This window comes from Rhipicephalus microplus, chromosome 7 (genome assembly GCF_043290135.1).
Source record: "Rhipicephalus microplus isolate Deutch F79 chromosome 7, USDA_Rmic, whole genome shotgun sequence".
In the NCBI taxonomy this organism is placed as follows: domain Eukaryota; kingdom Metazoa; phylum Arthropoda; class Arachnida; order Ixodida; family Ixodidae; genus Rhipicephalus; species Rhipicephalus microplus.
Window position 1 is genome coordinate 2,772,737 of NC_134706.1, and position 21,453 is coordinate 2,794,189.

The following is a 21,453-nucleotide window of genomic DNA, read 5'->3' on the forward strand; positions in this document are numbered from 1 at the left end:
GCTCTTCCATCTGGTGTTCTGTTACGTGGCGCACACTACACAGGCACATTTCGCCGCCATAAAAATGTAATCACCGCTGCCGGAATCAAACCGGCGACCTTCGGACAAGCAGTCTATTGCCATAACCGATACAGCATTGCGGCGGACCGACAAGGCAATGGACTGCACACTCTTGAACTAGAGTGGCAGAGGCGCGTGGGTATAAATATGTTCCAAAACGTTAAAGTTTAGATGGAAGCTAGCGCTTGTACGTGTCGCGTCGTCTGTCTCGGAAGTTTGCGCTAATGAAAAAAATTCATGGATTACCAACTGGGCAAAACAGGCACATTGCCAAGATGGAAAGCTACAAGGATTGATAAATACCTCCGACGGAACGAAGGCTTTCTGGTCGTTGACCACCCTGTAACCGCTCGTGGCGACGGGAAACCGGACGTGGGTCTTCACCATGACGCTCTGCGGGTTGTACACCGTCACGTAGAACTGCGAGTGCAGAGTGCAACGACCGGAGGACGTCAAAATGTTTTCGCACGAAAACGCGACCCTTCAGTGGAAGATTTCGGATCTCTTCCACTGTGAAGATGGGTGCATGCTGATTGCCCACCTTAGTTACTACATGTAATTTCTTTCATTTGTCTATAATTCTAATTTGTGCTTTTTTATGTTTCTTCTAAAAGTCGTATTGATTTTTTTAATTTAATTTTACTTTTTAGTGTTTACTTTTGGGTTTTTTTTTACTTTTATTGAGTTTTATTCTTGCTGTTTTGTATTTGACATTGTGTTCTCCTAATATGGCATTTCGCTTTTCATTTATTTGCATTTCTATTATTTCATCTTGTATTTGAACTGTTTTCGCTGTTTGCAATTTTATGGCCTGTATATTATTATTATTATTATTATTATTATTATTATTATTATTATTATTATTATTATTATTATTATTATTATTATTATTATTATCTGTATTGTATTTAGCGTTCTGTGTTAATAATTTCCTATTTCAGCTTTTCTTGCTTGTTCATTAACTGCTACTAATAATTCTTTTTATTCACAATCCTGGTAGCGTTTAACCGAGGGTCCCGTTTCGGAATTTATACCCTGGTAGCTTCATCTGTATATAAGTATTTTATAAATGATGCATATGCAACCTCTAAACTCAAACTGAAGCGATAGTGGCTCAACGTTCCCCGGCAGTGGCTTCAAGTCAAGTCGTTTTTCAAGTCAAGTCAAGTGCTACCGCTGGGCACGAAATTGTCGTTCGCTCGGAGGAATAAGAGCGGCTCCCTCGGTATCCGCTCTTCTTCCTCCGAGCGAACGACACGCGCTCCTCCCACAGTGAGCACAAAGGGCAGCTGATAACAGCACTGCGTCACGACACACTGAAAAGGAGGGAGGTGGGGTACAGCGATTGGTGGCATGTGCCACCAGCGAGTATCACGACACTTTTGAGACAGGCCTCGGTGATGGTGAAAGAATGGGGAAGGGAGTAGGGGGGTAAAAATTGTTGTTACAGTGAACATGACCGCATACAGGCTCACTGAAAAGACGGCAAAGCTTCTATGACGTCGACCAACCCGTTGCTCAGATTGGGGAAACACAACACTTGTCAAGAGTTGGTAGAAGCACAACGTAGTCCTAAATTCAAGCTCACGTCATCGGTCACATTGGTCCCTGAGCGGCTTGGCTATGGCGACGGCGAGTGCTGCATCCGAGAGGTGGACCACAGTGCGGATACCGCCATACCTCCACGAATCGTTGAGCATCGCCCAAGTGTCACGTAATATCCATTCCGAGTATCATCGGAAAAGACAAATCACTCGAGTTGACACCATCCGCAGAAGACACCAGCACGATCCAGATGCTTCCTACATCGACGCTGCTGAATAACCGGGCAAAAACGCCTTCGCTATAAGTGTGGTCAACGCAGAAAGAAAAGAACTGGCATCTGCCGCCATCCGGGTACAGCGCTTCGAGGCGGCGTAGGAAGCAGCGATCGCCCTTGCTGTTACGACCGGTAATAACGTGGTCACCCCAATCCGCTGGCTGCAATTACACACGAGGTCGAATCCCCGCCGTAGCTCTTGAAATTCGAAACAAGAGAAGCACTCTGATTTCTTACTCCAACGTGGCGTGGGTTCAGGAACGCGAGGGGCTCGAGCGAAGCGAAGCGCTCACGCCGCGGTCCACGGTCACGTCAACCGGGCCTCCTTCACCGCCTCACTCGACCCGCGGTTAGCCAGCGCTGCAGCAAAACGTACCGCCGGCATATCAAGCCATACTGCAACACTGTCGCCTAGCTCGCGGGGTGTAGCGCCGCCTCACCCCGAACTGATTAAAGCACAGCAATACGAAGACAGCAAACTAACAAACAAGTATACGCACCGCATGGCATCCTACTGCATAGAATCTACCCGACGCTCTGCGATATGCAACGTGCCAAACACACTGGCACACCTAATACTTCAGCGACCGTAGCGTTACAATTCCAAACCCGCAAATAGTGCTCGTATCAACCTCCTAGCCGAGACGTGGAAGGCCGAGATCACCGCACGGCACCTAGCTGACCAGGGAGGATTCGTCGCCAGCGCCTGGGAGGTGATTGCGGCCAGATGATTCCTGGAATGAAGGACCCTCCCACCTAGAGTGACCCCGAGCTCACGAGCTCGGGAAAACTGTTTCGGGATATTGATTTTTTTATCATCACCACCACCACCACAACCACCATTATAATAATCATCATCATACAACAAACATGTTCTCCGGTGAATGTGGTTGGCTTCGCCGCATAAAGACTACGCTAGCAGTGATGCACTCTTCACAGGCTCAGTGCACAAAGCATACAATATCAAATTTCCTCCTTGGCAACTTACGTCACCTCCAGTTACTTTGGACATCAAACGGATAGAAAAAAATTCCTCGGCACACTACCTTGAGGCCACATTTCTAACGCTTCAACAAATGTGCAATTACCAAAACCATTTCACATTTGTTTTCACGGATGGCTCTACAATGGACGAAAGTTTGACTGGAGCTTTTCATACACCCGAATATAAAGTAGGAAAAAAATTCCGAGTTTCTCGAAAGACATTGTTTACAGTAGTGCAGCTTGTTGCAATATTACAAGCTTCAAAATTCATTGTTGAAAGACAGCAAAGATAAAACTGGGTAATATATTTTGACTCCAAAGGAGCGCTGCAAATGATTAAGGATTTTCATTTTCATATAGATGACAGCATCATATATCCAATATTAAAAACAATTACCATCGGTTATCTAGACGGCCACAAGATATGTGTCAATGAATTTCAGGCCACGTAGGAGTGATAGGAAACGAACTTGCTGACAAATTAGCCACTGCACCACACAAAAATGTTCACTCGACACCAGTGCCCGTTTATTTCTCAGAGAGCAAGAAGGTTCTTTCTAAACTGTGCCACAAATTATGCAAAGATGCTTGGTTTGACAAAAATACAAAGTCGTCACTCTTATATAAAACAGATCCGTCTCTCAGATTTTCACCCAATCAAAAGATTGATAGACCATTCGACACGCTATTGCACCGTCTACGATTGGGTGTTTCATACACGCCTCACTTTTTATGCCGCATAAAAGAAGAACGTTTATGCACTGCGACCACTGCGATCATGTTGATGCTTTAGAGGTGCATATTCTTTTAGAATGTCCGCAATACGATCAACAATGCGCTGAACTGAGGGATCGCCTGAACCGACTTGACAGACGACCATTCACGATTACAAAAATACTTGGACCATGGCCGTATTCGGATAATTAAATACGCGCAGTGAGCACCCTCGTCGTTTTTTTTTTAAATGAACACAAATCAAATGAACTGTCTTTAGTTCACATCATACCTTGCCGCTATCTGTACAGACTCTATCCGCAGTATGATTCCTATATATTAACTGAACTATGACCATACATACTGTACTTATTCATGCATTATATGTCCTATATTGTGTATAGTATTGTACACATTGCATTTGATTAGTTTTTTTTCTTTTTTATTCCCAATTTTGCTTTTCTGTGTCTTTCTATTGTACATTACTGTTATGATGTTGGTATAGCCGGCTCTAATGTAGTCTACCTTCCCATGTTCCGCCAAATGTAAATAAAAAAGCATGTCAAAGCGGGGCATTGGTTGAGTTCAGGCGCACGATGAACAGCAACCTTTTGCTTTTGGTAGATTTTACGTCGAAGTACTTATCGGAAGAGCAGATCCGCGACGAAGCAAGCTCTTATAAGTACTCGACAAACAACACGAAGGCTCTAGTCGAGGCTCTTGGTCGGAGTTTGAAGGGGCGTTAAAGACAAAACTGTGATCGACTCCAGCTGATTTGAAAACTATATTTTCATTAGTTTCGACGCAGCAGGTTATTGTTCCTTTTTTTTTTTACTTTGCACTGAAGCGCGAAGACTATTTGTCAGTGCGGCATTACAAATTTTAAGGTAGCTCAGTAAAACTGCGTACAGTGAGATATTGTGTGTTCAAATTTTAAGTGCAATGAGTATTCATTTGTGTTGGTTTTGATCACTTCCCTTTTATGTACGATGCTGTCTTTGTGACTTCTGCCATACACAGCGCGCAGTACGCCTGTAAGGTATTTCAAGATAATCAACGAAAATAAAGCAGAAAGTGAGGAGAAGGAGGAGGCGATGAACAATATGCTGATGATGGTGATGGAGATGGTAGTAACGAAATAGGAAGAAGGGGGAAAATAAGGTTATATGTTGATGATCGTAATAATGACGCAGATGGTGAAAACTAATGAGGGCACGTGCTTGAAAGGGGGAAGGAAGATACGAAGATAAAAGATAAGAAACCCACATTATTAATGACGATACACTTAGTAACGATTACTATGATGATGATTACAATAGTAAGGCACTGCGGGGTTGGAGGAAGCTTACCCTCTCGAGGCTCTCCGACGGTGGGCATTCGCTCTGGTTGAGTTTCCGGCAGAACTTTGGGAGGAGCACTCGGTTCGTCGAGATAGTGGCCAGGTTGTCGATGGCCTTGGCGACGATTTCCTGCGCAACGCACGAGCCGAGGCGAGTGAGAATACAACTCTGGCGAGATTTACCCCAGAGGTTGTATCTATGGATGCATACGATGGCTGTGGCTTTTGAGCAGCTCACGATTGGTGTATACTGCGCGTTAAAGAGCACGGATGACAAGCAGACGGGGACAAGCGCAGGATATCAATTGAAGGTCATTTTTCACATACCATATACATGTGACTGAAACAATAAATATAAATGATAGCTAATAACAAACAATTAAAAAAAAACGCCAGACCTGCGCCGAAGGCGCAGCACAGTCACAGCGAAAGCTAGAAGAGTGGCCTTTCAGAACCTTTTCGAAACACTCATTGGGTAACTACTGCAAGCACACTTGCTTGATATTCTCTAGGTCATTATTAATAAACTTATTTGGGTAGTAGGCCAGCACTTGCTTTGCTATTTTTCGTGATTCTTCTTAAAAGCGTGGTATCCACTAAACACTTGCAAGAAATTTTGTGCCAGTTGCCCATGCAGTGGCTGACGATGATGAGGAATTATGACTCAAATGGGTATGCGCCACAGTTGATAGGGAAACAAAAACAAGCTTTTGTAATGGGGTGGAGCATTGGACTGCCCACTCGTTACGCTATTCCTCGCTCGCTTATCCTTAATCCCCTATTGAAAACAAAAACAGTGTCGTGCTTTTTTTTTAAACAGTGTCCCTTTAAAAACTGGACGACGCTCTGTCTTCAAGCGCTGAACCCGCTAGCTTGATCGGGCCCTGCTCGCGTCGCCTTCTCACTTGCTAGCCTGGCTTCGGTCCTCGGTGGACCACTCTCAAAGATAAATAACGCCTGTACGTTTATCATTTACATCCGAAACTATCCAGCATTGACTGCTGCAAGAACAGTGGCCCAGGACGCCGTCTTTGTTCCTTCTGTGGATCGGTGTACCAACTACGCCAAGGCAACGCGTCAACCGACGCCTCTGCTCGATTGGTTGATTATCTTGTTGCTGGTGATCATTAAATACGCCTCAGTGTTTTTGAGCGGGTGGCGACTGCTCAATATCTGTGCGTATATATAATTTAAACATATGTTTAGCGTCACTTTGTAGCGTTTCACTCAGCAAGTAAATTACACCACAGTCACTGCCTCCTTCGCATGACATCGATTCTCATGGTACGCGGGATTTCCCGATTTTTTTAAAATTTTCATTTGTCTCAATTTTTCGCTCGAAGGCAACGACGTCGACGCCGTAACTTCTGTGAAACGAGCTCCTTGACAATATCGCGTTTAGGCCAGCCAAACCTTACCGCAACAACGAGTTTCGGGAAAGCCTTGGTCAGTTACAACGTCGACGACCAGCTGAGACTCATCATGAAACCCCAGGACGTGGCCCGAGCTCGAGGCGTCCTGTACTATACTCGGAGACAACAGTCTGTGGCAATGGAGGGAAAGCTACGGGGGCGGAACTACTGTGCTCCTCCTCCGCGTAGTCCGGCTAGGCTCGCTTTTCGAAGGACGGCCGTGTTTGAATAATACCACAGCATAGAACTTACCATGTTTGCTTATACAATTATTTTTGAGTGAAATTCGAGACGAGCTCCTTCGGCGAGTCGTCGGAATAGCTGGAGGGCGACGCGTGGCCACCTGAAGGGGAAGACGCCACTTTGACTATGAGATGCACATAAAAGCGGCGTGACGTTTTCAGACGTGCAAAACGCGGAATTACATTTCATAAAGCAAAAAAAATAATTACATCTTACTGGCTCGTTCAGCGTCTTTTTATAAGCATCATCCTGTAGAAAATAAAGTAATGTTGTTTTTGATGATTTTCGCGCGGAAAACACAGACGCATTTGGGGGCTCTATTCTTCAGCGGTGGCACATGCCCTCTTTGATTCCGTAGCTTTCCCTTCATTCACACAGAAAGCTGTCTCCGAGAATAAGGACGCCAGTCCTGAACTCTCTTCTCAAATAAAGGATTTTATTCTCTCACAAACACTAGGCCACTCACCTCACAACCGTCCAGCGCTGTGCTGATGCGGTGAGTGAAGTCGGCGACCACCTCGCTGCTACTCGTACCCCTGCCGAACACGCAGAGCTCGTGTCAGTGTGTCTCTATGGGCGGAGCTATGATACGGCTTGTCAGTGAAACCAGAGTTAACTAATTATTGACACGCCTAAAAGACGACATATACGAAGAAAGCGAAGAGAAACACGTAGGAAAAAAAAAGTAGAGGAAATGCATAGCTTGCACCTACGTCACTGCTCGGAGCGAGTCGGCCATTTTTATGAACCGCGGTCAGGCCTTGTTCAGCCGCGTCTCATTGGACCTACAGCTTTCTTATTCCGGAATGGTTATGTGCGCAATTGTAGGCTGCGTAGCCCACTAGTACGAGCCTCTTTCGAATACCGAACATTATTGAAGACCAGCCTGAGCGTACGAAAATTCTTAGCGCTAACCATCGGAGGACTGGCATGCACAAAAAAAAGCGTGCGCATTTCAATGAACAAAACGACAATTTTCGTGTGTGTGGAGCTCACTTCGTAGAAAATAAGCGACAGAGAGGGGAAGTATTATGACAATAATTAACGTAGATGATCTTGTGTTCGAAGGAAAGCCGTCCGCGTTGTTCGACGAGACGAACCCAGATTGGGTGCCGTCTCTGCAACTCGGCTCCAAGCATACAGGCGCTGCGTGGCATGAGAGCGAGGAAAGGTGGTGTCACGGTAAGTGGCAAGCGGAGTTTGAACGGCGCCGACGACACGGCGATCGTGGACGCAGCAGCTGAGCCGGACGTGCGCCGATGCGACCGCGGCACCGCTGGCCTGTTAACGAAAAAGCAAACAATGCTGTATTACGAACCCTTCTGTTCAGAGCAAATCGTCCACGACCTACGCGAATGAATGCATCTCCACTTTCATCCTTCGTTTCCCCTCTGCCACTTTGAAACTTCATCGCGCATTTCTGCTGCTGAACAAGATCAACGCATCCGTTCGTGAAGGTGAATCAGAATGCGGCTCTCTCTCGACGACATTCCACACGCAGTGACTAAATTATCAGTACTACCTTCACACGCACCTACATCCATCTATGTTTAAGACATAACAGCAACACGCAGCCGGAGAGGCGTGATCTAAAAACCTCGCTTACTCGCGTGAGCACCTCGCTTTACTCGCGTGAGAACTGAGTGCAAACATCAAATTGATTGATTTATGTGTAGAGTTTAACGTCCCAAAACCACCATATGATTATGAGAGACGTCAGAGAGGAGGGCTCCGGAAATTTCGACCACCTGGGGTTCTTTAACGTGCACCCAAATCTGAGCACACGGGCCTACAACATTTCCGCCTCCATCGGAAATGCAGCCGCCGCAGCCGGGATTCGATCTCGCGAAGCGCAAACATCAGCATTTGTTGATTAGGCAGAGTTCATATTTGATAATTCGGGGCTGGCTTATGTATGAATTTGTTGAACCATTAAACTTAACTCTGCAACGACGATTACTCTACGGTCTCAAAACAGCTTGATAGACAGGCTTTTTTTCCAGCCACTGATGAAGTAGTTGTACGCTTCCACTGATTTCAAAGCCTTGAATTCACTCAAGTTACAAAAAAAAAAAATAGTTCTCAATGTCACCGTGCGACACCTTTGGGATGGCAAAGACATTTGAAGTAGTGTCCGTTGCGGGTCGAAGTGTGTACGGATCCACTCCGTCGCACAAGTGCACCTTCTCCTCATCGCGAGAACGCACTTCAAGGAACTTTGAGTAGTACGCCGCATTTAACGGCTGCCTTGTGCCCAACGGTGGCATGATGTACACACGCACGCACGCACGCACACACACACAGAGCAAACAAACAATCGTGAGGAAGATAGTGACAGTAGCAGTGTGGCTCCGTCGTACTTAAAACGGCAATCATACGGCTCGCACGTACGCTAGTTTAAGCGGTGGTTCATAAATATGGCCACTGCAGAAGAACCACAGCAACAGTGACGTCACGTGCAAGCTGTGCATACTATAGAACAAGTTCAGCTAATTGGTTCGTACTCAGAAAGTAGGCATGTATACACGAACACGAGAGAATGCACACCAAGGTTCGATGACTGTACGGCCATGTTTAAAGAAAAATCTTTTGAAGCGCACGAACAACGAACACCGAAGAACTAAGAATTGGACAGGACAGTGCCTAAACAGAAATTGATAAATTGCTGTCCAGTGAAGTCCTTACTTAGTCCGTCTTCCTTTTGTGCGCTTATAAAGACATGAATGTTCACCAGTTCACCTATCTCACCGTCTCGTTGGAATGTGTGGTGTTGCAGAGGCACAAAATGAAAAAACAAATGCATGATACTTGTTGAAGTTAAGATTCGTATTGAATACATACACTGGAGCATAACTCTACTTAAGGATTCATGAACTGTCAATAGAATTAATGAAAATTATTGAAAGATTAGTGAGTAGCTGCGATCTTTGCGGCACCTGGTGTAGCTGACTGCTGATCTCAACCACGCGCTTCTTCGCACTTTTGCCCGTTGCCTCTGACATTTTCTTCGGCAGTGTGGCCTAACACAGTTAACCCACAAAATACACCAGGGCGCACGAACGCCGTCGTGTAAGTGCCTCAACCAGACACCTAAGGGAAGAATTTGGGTCGCCTCTGGACTTCTTTTTCAGATCATTGAGTTGTGTTCGGTTAGTTCAATGCTCACGTGATAGCGTCGTGGTGTTGTGCCATAGCAATCGCCATTTCTGAAAAAAAAATAAAAAAAATAAATGTAAGGCCAGAGAAAGAATTATTCACTGAATTGAAGAACGTTAGGCGATATGCCTCAAAATAGAGAAAATGATGTGAGCTTCCACAGCCATAGTCGGCAGTGGCCTCCACGTCAACGTGAATGACGCGAAAATTATTATTATCTGACGACGTCACCCTGTGCCGACACCATTGCTTCACAGGTGGAAAGAAAGAAAGAAAGAAAGAAAGAAAGAAAGAAAGAAAGAAAGAAAGAAAGAAAGAATACACGTACCCAGCTTTTGTACTTTGGAATCCTCCATAACGTTGAGCAGCGCCGTCACCTGGCGGCAAACCTGCGAAACGTCCACACGAATATCTGTGAACATCGACAAAAACATGAGACGGCAGTACGCTTTTTGCCGGTGACGCTTTTGAGTACGCACCCTTACCCTGACTGTCCCATTGGGAATCGAAGGCACCCGGTCTCGTGGGAGGCACACTTTAACATGTCGGACCTGTTCAGCCATTGTTTAAAGAACAGCGCTATGCATGTTGTAGTCATAGAGTTTTCCTATAAGTGAACTGTGCCGCTAGCGTCTATATGAGAGCTGCAACGCATGGCGCTTCTGGGAATTATGGGCAGTACACGGATTTGTCTATAGTCTTCGTTCTTTCGGCTCCGTTTGGCTCCGTGTTGTCTGGAGCCATTTTGTCGCAAGAAGTTCAGCAGTCTCACTTCGCCACCAGAACGTTATTAGGCTCCCCAATTCAAATCAGCTCACAAAGTTCACGATGGGGGATTAATTATTTACCGGAAATAAACGCCAAACCACAACAATAAGTGAAGCCACAAGTGCAGTCGAAGCCGCAAGCACGAAGACTAAGCCAATCAGTGTACTCCCCATCATTTCCATGGAGGCTTAACAATCAGAGCACCAGCATTTCCTATAGTTAATTATAGGAAACTATTATTGTATCAGCGTAAAGCTCGTAAAATAAAGGAAACACAAAAAGTGAAGGATATAAAAAGGGGTGCCACTCTGACAACTATTGATTCAGCATAACGGCCGAACGAAGTTAAAACCGAAAATCCGAGTGCGCTCCTTTCGGAACAATGCTGGTCTTGTCTTTGTGAACCGCGATTTCAGGTTTTCAGGCAAGCTGAAAGCCGCGCGCGAGTTATTTGCCATGCGTCAGTTAAACATCTGTTACATTATGTAGTGCTGAAATGACATTATTCACTATCTGAGGGTCATGACTTGTGTATATTGTCTGTTTAACCCCGTTGTTTGGATTCTATGCGTTTGTGCATGCATATGTTTGTGTTTATATTGAAAGCATTTCTTCTTAGTAAACATTGTGAGCGTAGCTCCTGTCCATCTTTCTTTTCCCTCTTCTGTTACCCTTCAAGCACACGCCTTTCTCCACAAATGCCCTACAGAAGAGAGGCAATAAATCAGAAAATATTTAAAACTGGGGTTTGTTCCCACATAAAAGAGTATTGCAGTGACTTAGCTTGGCTACGCCAGGATATACGTAGCGTTAGCTGCGGACTAACGGATGGACGGATGAACGAATGCACGGATGGATGACAGATATACGGATGCAAGGACAGACTAGCGAGCGAGTCAGGCGTAAGCCCACTAGTGACACGTCACTCCAGGAGCCTCCGGCGCGCCATTTGTGTGCCCTGTGACATCACTGTTCCTCGGGTATGCGCAACACGGCTGTCGATAAGCCGCGCGAAACTGCTCAACCACGGCCAGTGTGTATCTTACGCTACAAAACTTAACACGCCACGTGCTATCAAAGTTCCTGCCTCTGGTGCGGAGGAAGTACTACACTCTATCATATACATGGGGTTGCTTAAAGTCTCTCCATCACCTGACATTCGCAGATATGACACCAACATACACGTCGTGAAAATGGGAGGTTTGACTGTCCAGCTCTGACCTGACAAACCAGCAAACGCTGATCGACCAGGTTAAGAGGGTGGCCATTAAGTCATCGGCTAAGAGTCTGTCATCAGATTGATTTGTTTTAATAACGGGTTTCTCGTCTGTCGTGTCCCTCTATCGTATGCACTTCGCTTCTACAGTATGTTTAGTAAACACCTGCTCTCCCACGAAGAAGTTATCCTGAAGCGGCAAGGCTATGGCCATGGTGGGCTAAGACCTCTGGTGTTGAATTCCAAAAGCCAGGGACAACGTGCAGGTTTTTGCGCGAAGTGCGCCATCTCGCTTCGCTTTCATTTTAACAGCGCCGCTGTTCTTGGCCGGGTCTTTATGTCCGATGTCTGTCGTTGATCGCAGTGGGATCGCCGTACCAGCAAGTGGGCACATCCCCCTACGGATATGTGCCACTTCTCCCACAACTCACTACTCCTCCCTCTATTCGTCGCCATTCATCCTACCCACTTCAACCCAACTGCACGTCACCCGCTTCGTTGTTACATCAGTGTCCGCCAAGTGGAGCTGGCTGCATTTTGAAGAAAAAAAAACAACATTCGTCTTGTCTTTTGATCTCGCGATATAGCTTTGCCCCTCCCTGCGCACGCCGATGTAGAGACATTGCTGAATCCGAGACCGGCACGCGTAGCAGGCGTCTACTCTACCTGTAGGAAGTTGGACGCCTGGCGTATGTGGTACTTGAGCTGCGGTCTGTTGCTGTAGTAACCCGTCCACCACTCGAAGTTTCGGTCCGAGTATGGCATGAAGTCGCCGCTGTAGGAGAGCGCGCTCTCCGAAGGTCCCTTCTTGCGCCGGAACCACTGCTCGTGCACCGACCGCAGGTAGCACTCGGGCGTCGAGTAAAACGCGTAGTAGCGGCTCCCGTTCTGCACAGGAATCACAGCTGGCTGTGAGCGTATTTGAATACAGCTTGGTTATGCGCATCTATGCAGATATCTGAGAAACGAGTTTGAACATTTGAGATGTTTACGTCAATTTAGCTGTAAATATTGGGGCATCTAAAATATCTACAGAGGTTGACGCTGAAACACCTGTAGAAGCAGGTTAGTTGGCACTAACGCGGTAGCGTTAAAGGGCTCGTTTTGCAGAAAATACGTAAAAGAAGTGAAAAAGATATATGCGAACTATACGGACTAGAACTTGATCCGTGTACGATTACAACGAACGAGTGAACGCCACGCAAGCGACAATGCACCTGATGCCTGTTTTCATGAAGGGTAGAGCGTCTGCTGCGCCCCATGGCGGCAGTGGGTGGCGCGAGCCATCTGCCCGCATGCGCTCGCCGGGAGCGAGCAACTCTTATTTTGCTCGGCAAGCTTGTCCGGCGCGGAGAGCTTCGACGGCGACGGCAGAGTGTGGGCCTAAGGAGCTTCACTCCTGATAATATCATCGGTTCAAGTGGGAATCGAACTCAGGTCTTCTGCACGTCAAGCTGGCGTTGGACCGCAGGACCATGCCAGTGTTTTCCCCCTCTTAGTACATGGAAACAATGCATGTAATTACTGTCAACTGCGCTCGAATTTGTATAAAAAAAGCCTTATATGGAAGCGAGGAGTGTTCTAAAAGCATGCAATAATGGGTGGCAGAAGTGTGGAATCTCATCAAGTGTCAAAACATGTTAATCGTGCCAAGAGTTGGTGGTTCAAAGGCTCACCGCATTCAGGCATAGTTAGTCATTAGCAGCAGTAGCAGCAGCGGGTGCTTCGCCAACTCGCAAAAGAAAGAACTACGGCGTAGTGGTTCCTTCGCAACAGCCCTCGCAGTTGACGTTCCAGGATAGTTCAAAACGGTCAATGCTAGGCGCGCAGACATCCCTTTCCAGGTGGTGCATTTTAGTATCACTAGCCTAGGTGTGCTTGTGTTTTTTTTAGCATAAAACATTCTTAAGTGGTAATCATACACCTGCAACCCTACAAAACATCACATTTTTAAACTTTGTTGTGCGCTCACAGTTTTAGTTTCACTTCTGTAAGTCGTTGGTTGCTACGTTCGGACACGATCACCAGGATTTGTTATTAGCTGCTATTAGTAGTTTTTTTTTAAGTACAAATGTAGAAAGAGTAGGAAAACGAAAATAAAATCACAAAATACAATTTAAAAGTAATTTTGAGCTCTAATGCAACCTGTGTCTATATTCGAAAATTCTTGGAAATTTTATAGCCGTAGTCTTTATTCCCTTTGCTGCACAGCTGAATTTCGAGCCTCTTTTTTAAAGTGTCGCCCCATATGAGGTTCGGATAGGATAGGTGAGTTAACAATATGAAAACGCACAGTCGACTCATAGTGAATCTCACCATTGAGTTTATGGTGTCGATGAGCATGTCCATCTGCGAGTACCACACGGTGGCGTTGGTGTAGGCGAAGTCGTCGCCGAACATCACGATGCGCTGCTGCGTCTGGTAGCCACGGCCAGTCTGCCCCATAGGTAGGCAAAAAAGTGAAACAGACTCAGACTCACTCAATAAATGTATTTCGTGCTTTGGACTCACTCGGACTCAGAGTCACCAAAATATTATTGAGCCGGACTCACTCACACTCAAGCTCACCAGCATATTACTCTCCCGAACTCACTCACAGTCAGAATCACGGCTAGCATGGCTCGAGTCAACTCTTCAGGGAGTTCGCAGACCTATAGTATGCACCACCAAGGAAGATAGAGTCATGTTATTCAACAGATTCAGCCCCATTCAAACATTTATTCTTCATTGAAGTACGATAGTGTACGTTGTGTGTGTGTGTGTGTGTGTGTGTGTGTGTGTGTGTGTGTGTGTGTGTGTGTGTGTGTGTGTGTGTGTGTGTGTGTGTGTGTGTGTGTGTGTGTGTGTGTGTACACAAAGTAAAATAGCTTCGCTCCAGGCGTGCCAAGACTCAATGAAGCGCGGATCTGGACAGCCTTGATGATGATGGTGATGATGATGATGATGACCCTATATACATGGTGTTGGGACCAAGGAAAGAAGAGGAAGCAAAGGGCTGACCCACTACGCACGTGTTTTTCTACTACGGATTCTCTGTCGCCATTAAAGCGTAGTTGTGTGCAGTACGCTCCGAGTTTTGTATCGCCGTGTGCTACAGGATCGGCTATGTCGAGCCATAATAGATGGCACTCACCCACAAAGGGGGTTTGTCAAGAACCAGGCGGCAGTATTCCTAAAGTAATGGACTGTGAAACTAAAACCAATCTGAGAAATTAGTTTAGAAATAAAGCTTTGTTTTTCTCCGGCTTTCTCTTTCTTTCCTCCTATCTTTCTTTCCTGTTTTCTTTTCCATTCTTTTGCTGTGTTGTTCTCTTTCATTTCTACCTATTTTATTTTTCTATTTTTCTTCCTTTCTCTCTCTATTCGTCGCTTGTTTTCTCTTTCAATTTTTATACGTGGTTTTCGTCGTTGTATTTCCCTAGCCATAGTAGTAATGTCCACACTTGATGTCATCACCAAGGCGCTCGAAGAACGAGAGGAAGAAGACTTCTTTTTGGAGCGAGGAATACGCTACAACGCTATACTACGTAGCTTTGCCTGCGTTACACTGACGGCATCATACGATCGCAGCATTCAGCAGGCCGGCCCTTGAAGTACTCGGCACTTGAAAAGAATGAGTAGCTCGACTGACCTCTTAGAACAACAGCGATAGACAGAGCGTAGGAACTGAGGTATACAGTGGACGAAAATAACAGTTTAGCCGAAAGGCTGAATCGATACGATAGCCACAAATTGGAGAGTCACACAAAGCAGGGCCGGCATCTAACGCCTTTGGAAACAAGCGCACGTGACCTGACAACGACCACACGCGACGCAACAACAAGCCGCTTTAGGGGGATACGGCACAGAGCGAAACTGTTTTTGTGCTACCCACGTTCGTTGAGAGCACAACAAGTTTACGAGTTGTCCCCTGATGTCTGTCGAGATTGAGTGCTCGCAAGTGCTGGCGACCTCACCCTTACGAACAAAGTTCGCTGTTCCTGCTCGAGTGACGCAGCCCACCCGCTTTCCTACCTACGCTCTTATATACGCCCAGCGAAGGACGGCAGGGGCGCTTGACCTCTGCTTGAGGGGCCATAGACGGCAGATGTTATTGCATGCACCCTTGGTGCGATGTAGAAGGCCGGCTTGTTTTATGTCTGTTGCAGCCGCGTTCTTCTGTAGCCCTTGCGAGCTTTTACTCCCACCTGGATGGTGGTGCTGTTGATGAAAACAAATTTAGCGTATGGTGCTTGGGCATAGATTTGAACTTTTTACAAAGCATGGCGGTGATGGCAACGTCCAGCCAAAAGGGTCTATATGCTCGCTATCGCAATAATAAGACAGGCTGTAAATAGGCATGGGTACCACTAGTAAACAGCGAGCGCCTACAGCTCTTCTAGGGCGCATGGTTTTTTTTTCTAAATTATGGTACGAGTTACCTGGAAGACCCTGTATCATCATTATTATAATGAGCCTGACTACGCCCACTGCAGGACCAAGGCCTCTCCCATGTTCTGCTTGTCAACTCGGTCCTGTGCTTGCTGCCACTTTATACTCGCAAACTTCCAAATCTCGTTGGCCTACCCAACTTTCTGTCTCCCCTCCATGCGTTTGCCTTCTCTGGGAACCCAGTCCGTGATCCTTAATTACCAGCGGTTATCCTCCCTACGCGCTACGTGCACTGCCCATGACATATTTTTCTTCTCGATTTACGCTATGATACCCTTGACCCCAGTTCGTTCCCTGATCTACTCTGCTTGCTTCCTATCTCTTGTGGTTACACCTGCTTTCCACTGCTCGATGTGTCATACGCCCTGTGTATACAGGGCAAACTCACGTACTCATGCATTTTAACGAATCTCTCACCTGAGCCGGAGGTGAATCCGGTGCCTGCCTAGCGTTGGACTTGCCTAGCGTTGGGTCCTCCTTTGGCAGCTCTCCGTAGCGCGAGCTGGCGGCCGGGTACAGCGCAGGTCCGCAAGCCGTGGACCCCGGCTGACAAAGTTCTCCTGACGTGGACTTCAGCTCGTCGCTTTCCTGTGATCGCGCGCGAGTGCTGCTGTGTTTTAGGACATCTTCGAAGAGGACTAGATGCAGTTTAATCGCTTTGTAACACTGAGTCGTTGCATCCCGTCTTGCCTGTTCCGTCATTTCTTATCGGTTGACAAGCGACGAGTGAGAACAAACATGTAACGTCCCATAAACAGCAAGCAACACGCCCTGAGCACCCATTCCCTCACTAGCACATTCGCAATCGCAATAAGCATTGCAGTGAAAGGAATATCACTTGTCTTGTTTCCATGTCACTTATGAATATGTTATGTATTGCATTAAATTTGCAAGAAATGGTTAGTTATGTATAGGTCTGCTTCTCCCCTCAATAAATCGTTCACTCACTCGCTCACGCTTGAAAAACTCGCCACAGTGGTTAAGGCGCTCGACTGCTGACCCGAACTTCAAGCGATCTAATCCTGACCGCGGCGGCTTCAGTGCGGCAGCCGCATTGTAAGCATACTAGACATACTAGCATACTAGACTAGACACAATGTCGGTGAGAACTAACAAACAGTGATGCTAAAAGGAAGGGGATGCTATTCGTAGTAACGATTCCAGTGATCAACATCCCTTACGCTTTCGTAGGCACCAATGCCTGTTGGTTCTCATCAGTATTGTGCCTAACAAAGAAAAACAAATCCTTCAATTTCAACTTCCTTGCTTCATCATCATATCGTGATTTTGGGACGTTAAGTCAAAATAGTCATTATTCACTTTTGAAAATTGATATAGGACTTGCAAAGGATGTTCTTTTGTTTAAAGAAACAAAAACAAAAAAGCATAAACCCCGACAAAATAGTAGTAAAAGAAGGCGAAAGAAAAATGAGAATTAATCAAAGTTAGAAATCAGACAAATAGCTAATTCAAGGGTTATAAATTTCAAGATTGAAACGAAAGATACCTTGTCACTCCACTTTAAAACGTGGTCTCCTTATTTATTTATTTATTTGTTTATTTATTTATTTATTTATTTATTTACACAGCATAACATACAAATGAAAGGAATGAGCGCTTTTCATTATATCCCTGTCTGAGCAAACAATTTACTCAATATCGCTATTTTTATCAGTAAGCAACACGGAATAACGTGTGTAGCAACCTGAGCGCTTATCGCATAAGCCTGGATAATCTCTCAGAAAAGGAGTGTATTACACCTAATATTCGTACAGTTCCTTCAAATGGAGCTCAGCTATGTTCGTCTAGTTGGATCTCATGAGGGAAAAAAAAAACTTCTGGGGCTTCGCACCAGTGTTGACAAGCCTGAAGGAGGAGCGTAGCTGAGTGACGTCATTGTTGTTTTTGTTATTCTTTTCTTCCGGACACGGCTCGTACCTAAAGAGGCGATTGACCGATTAGTGGGCGATCTTATCCTATGATAGCTGTAGTTAATTATGCCTAGGTGCTATACTGAATACATTGAGTTGAAGTCGCAGTTATTGATTATGAAAAGGTCAATGCGATAATTCAGTTAGATACTGTTTTAGTATCGCTAATAAATCCGTTTTTCTCTTTCTTTCTTTTTCTCTCGGTTCCATCTCTTTTTTTGGTATATGTTTGTTTCTGCATTTTTCTTTTTCTTTGTTTGTTTTCCTCTCTTTCTATCTCGTGTTCTTTTGTCAGCCAACGTGTTTAGCATGTCGTTTCATGTTCACCTCGTACCTAAACCACACACGAAAAAAAAATCATCATAAACGGGCATGCACTTAAGAAACTGCGTGAATCCCACTATAAATGAAGAAGGCCCCGCCGCTGTGGTCTAGTGGCTAAGGTGCTCGGCTGCTGACCCGCAGGTCGCGGGATCAAATTCCGGCTGCGGCGGCTGCATTTCCGATGGAGGCGGAAATGCTGTAGGCCCTTGTGCTCAGATTTGGGTGCACGTTAAAGAACCCCAGGTGGTCGAAATTTCCGGAGCCCTCCACTACGGGGTCTCTCATAATCATATGGTGGTTTCGGGACGTTAAACTCCACATATCAATCAATCTTTTCACTTGACTGAACAGAGTTTTGTTTAACACTGGCACTCGGCGTCGCCGTTCGCACTTTCTTCCTGCGCATTTTCTCTCTCGCCGAGCTTCTTGTCGTAGCGAGCGTGGTATTTTTTTATTCGGTGCGAGTGATTTCGCTATACGGAGAACATCGTTTTTTTTTAATTTTTTAGGGGTCCCTTTAAGGCATGAATTGGCGGCAAAGCTTACTTTGCACAAGCACATGAACGCTGAGTGGATTATACAGAAAGTACGTTTCGTTCCTTATAAAAACTGTAGTGAATGTGAGCGTTGTTGCTGTCGAAGATGCGATTGTTTAATTACCTTCATCGGGTCGGCTTGAAATTCATCGCTTGGAGAGTCGAGGGGCTGTGGTGCCTGTAAAATAAGACGTCGTTCTACACCATCAGGTAAACACTACGACTAAAAGAAGGACGTGAGCATTCAAGGGCTTGTTTTTTCTTCTTTGTTAGACAGACCGTCAATGAGAATTGACAGGAAACGATGCCAAGGAAAGTACGGGGGATTATTGGTAATACTTATACTGCAAATTTGGAAAAAGACATGTAAACCTGTAGATGAACGTCTACATAATCTGCAGAAAGGGTTCTCTTACTTGAGCAGAAAACGTAATCTTGGCAGTAATGCAATCAAAAGTGAACTTTGTCAAAACTCAAGCTGTGTATACATTTGTGCTGAAGCAATACTTACGGTGTCTGTAGCTTGTATGAATCCATGAGCGACATTCGCTTTATTTTCTTCCTGAAAAAAAAAAATGTTGACCAACCAACGTAAGAAGTATTATCACTGTTGTATTGAGAAGTACTTCGAGGTCTCACATTGCCGGTGTTCCATTACCGAAGTCAACCTGGACTCACAAGTACAGTGGACTTCCTTTTTTTTTCTTTTGATAACCTATAATAATATGCCACAGAGTGCCGCTGTATACTAGAAGTGCCGTTCAAAAGAGGAAAAAAAAAAGTCACCGATGATTTGACACCACCGAATCCGAATTCTGAGTGGCACAGCTTCGTGTTGGGGCAGCGCCAACCGTGTTTGAAATTCTGACTGTCCGCCGTTACATACAGTCACAGAAAGAGCCGGCGCTTTAGTGCTACGCACACCACTCTGCGCATTTCGGGCGTCGCTAAACACCAACAGCTCCGTTACAGCAAGTGTAGCAGTGCCAGCCCTGCATGCGCACGAGCTCCGACCGAAGGGCATGACGAGGGAATGAATTGAATCTTTATTTCGTAGAAGAGGACAACTCTCGGCCGCATTTTGGGAATAAATGCATGAGAAGGAATGGTGCGTAGTCATATGAATTCGTCTTCAGTAGAGGTTCGATAGAGAAGCTTTCGCACGAGATGGCGGACCTCTTCTATACACCGCTCCAAACAGGCCACTTACACAAAGCATAGGTTGCAAGTGCTTTCGTGCGTCATCAAGTGCTTCTTAAGCTTCTTATGTCGTCGCGTGGCAAGTGTTGGACGTGTACGAAAGCGAGAGAACAGTACAGTGGCCCCTGATATCGACAGACTCCGCGTTCGCCCTGTTTCGTCCACGTAAGTAACGGCGATGTCGCTCGAAGCAGGAACATGAACATAAGAGCCGCGCTTTCAAAAGTTATGCACGATATTATAGAACTCACAAATACTAATGCCAAAGAAAGGGAATCATATAGTCATTGTAATGTAAGTGTGAAGGAAAAACTGGACGAAAAGACAATATGCCGCCGGCAGGTGTACCAAGCCCGCGACCTCTGAATAACACATCCGATGCTCTACCATGCAGCTGAGCTACAGCGGCGGTCATCCCCGCGTCAGCGAATATATACGTGCATTTAAGCTTGGAAGTGTAAGCTAGCGCCACTAGTAACCACGAAGACGAGTGCGGAACACTCCTTTTCTGCCTATTGACGTCACGTCGCACGTGGCCTTATTACAAGCTGGCAGCTGACCAACCTCGCATACCACCGGAATGCACCAAGTCTGCCAGAACGAGGTCCTCACTATCAATAAAAGAAAGAAGTCTAAATTCAAGCGCTGTTTTTTCTTTGTTTACAGTATTAACAATAACTAACAGATAATGATGCCATGACATCATTGTATGTTAGTTATCGTTAATTTTGTGTGTAACAAAGAAGAACGAGACCTTGAACTTCCACTGCATTAAAAAGCTGTGATTGTTCAGGAATTCTGGGAGGTGGCCTAAGTTGGTTGGTTGGTAAAGACTTTATTGAAAGTTAGACTGAGCTTTCGCCGACCGGGCCTTATGTCTTGCGCGTGGGGACGTCAAGACCTTGCCTGACCGCCACCTCGCGGGCCTGCTGGACGGTCCAGAGTTGGTCACCGAGGCTGGGGCTGCACAGGACAGCGACCCACCACGGCCGAAGGGTTTCAGTTTTTGCACCTTGTGGATTTTTTGGCACAATCCGAGAGCATGTGACTCAATGTAACAACCTCAATATGGCATATCTTGCATATATTCGTCGCATATATATTGGGGTATAGTTTGTTAAACCGTTAGGGGTTGGGGTATACGTATGCGTCTGCAGCTGTCGCAGGGCCACCACCTATATTTTGTTCATATTTTTGCTGGGTGGAGGAAACGTTCGTCGGGCCAGGTAGAAGGCCTGGGTAATTTCGTTGTAGGTCATCAAACAGACTTTGGTGTTTCCCGATGTGATTACTTTGTTTATTCCAGAAAGAGTTAATGTG

The 21,453-nt window shown here is 45.8% G+C and overlaps 1 protein-coding gene across 1 annotated transcript in view; it reads right to left on the reverse strand.

Moving 5' to 3' along the window:
- LOC119179438 (lysosomal alpha-mannosidase) overlaps positions 1 to 21,453 on the reverse strand; it is a 45,378-nt gene that overhangs the window by 8,898 nt on the left and 15,027 nt on the right. The window contains exons 7-16 of the mRNA XM_075868381.1: positions 19,445 to 19,495; positions 19,058 to 19,111; positions 16,560 to 16,808; positions 14,028 to 14,147; positions 12,378 to 12,599; positions 10,056 to 10,116; positions 9,738 to 9,777; positions 7,038 to 7,107; positions 4,927 to 5,046; positions 364 to 480 (exon numbers count right to left, since the gene is read on the reverse strand). Coding sequence (XP_075724496.1) covers positions 364 to 480; positions 4,927 to 5,046; positions 7,038 to 7,107; positions 9,738 to 9,777; positions 10,056 to 10,116; positions 12,378 to 12,599; positions 14,028 to 14,147; positions 16,560 to 16,808; positions 19,058 to 19,111; positions 19,445 to 19,495 — 1,104 coding nt within the window. The remainder of the gene's footprint in view (positions 1 to 363; positions 481 to 4,926; positions 5,047 to 7,037; positions 7,108 to 9,737; positions 9,778 to 10,055; positions 10,117 to 12,377; positions 12,600 to 14,027; positions 14,148 to 16,559; positions 16,809 to 19,057; positions 19,112 to 19,444; positions 19,496 to 21,453) is intronic.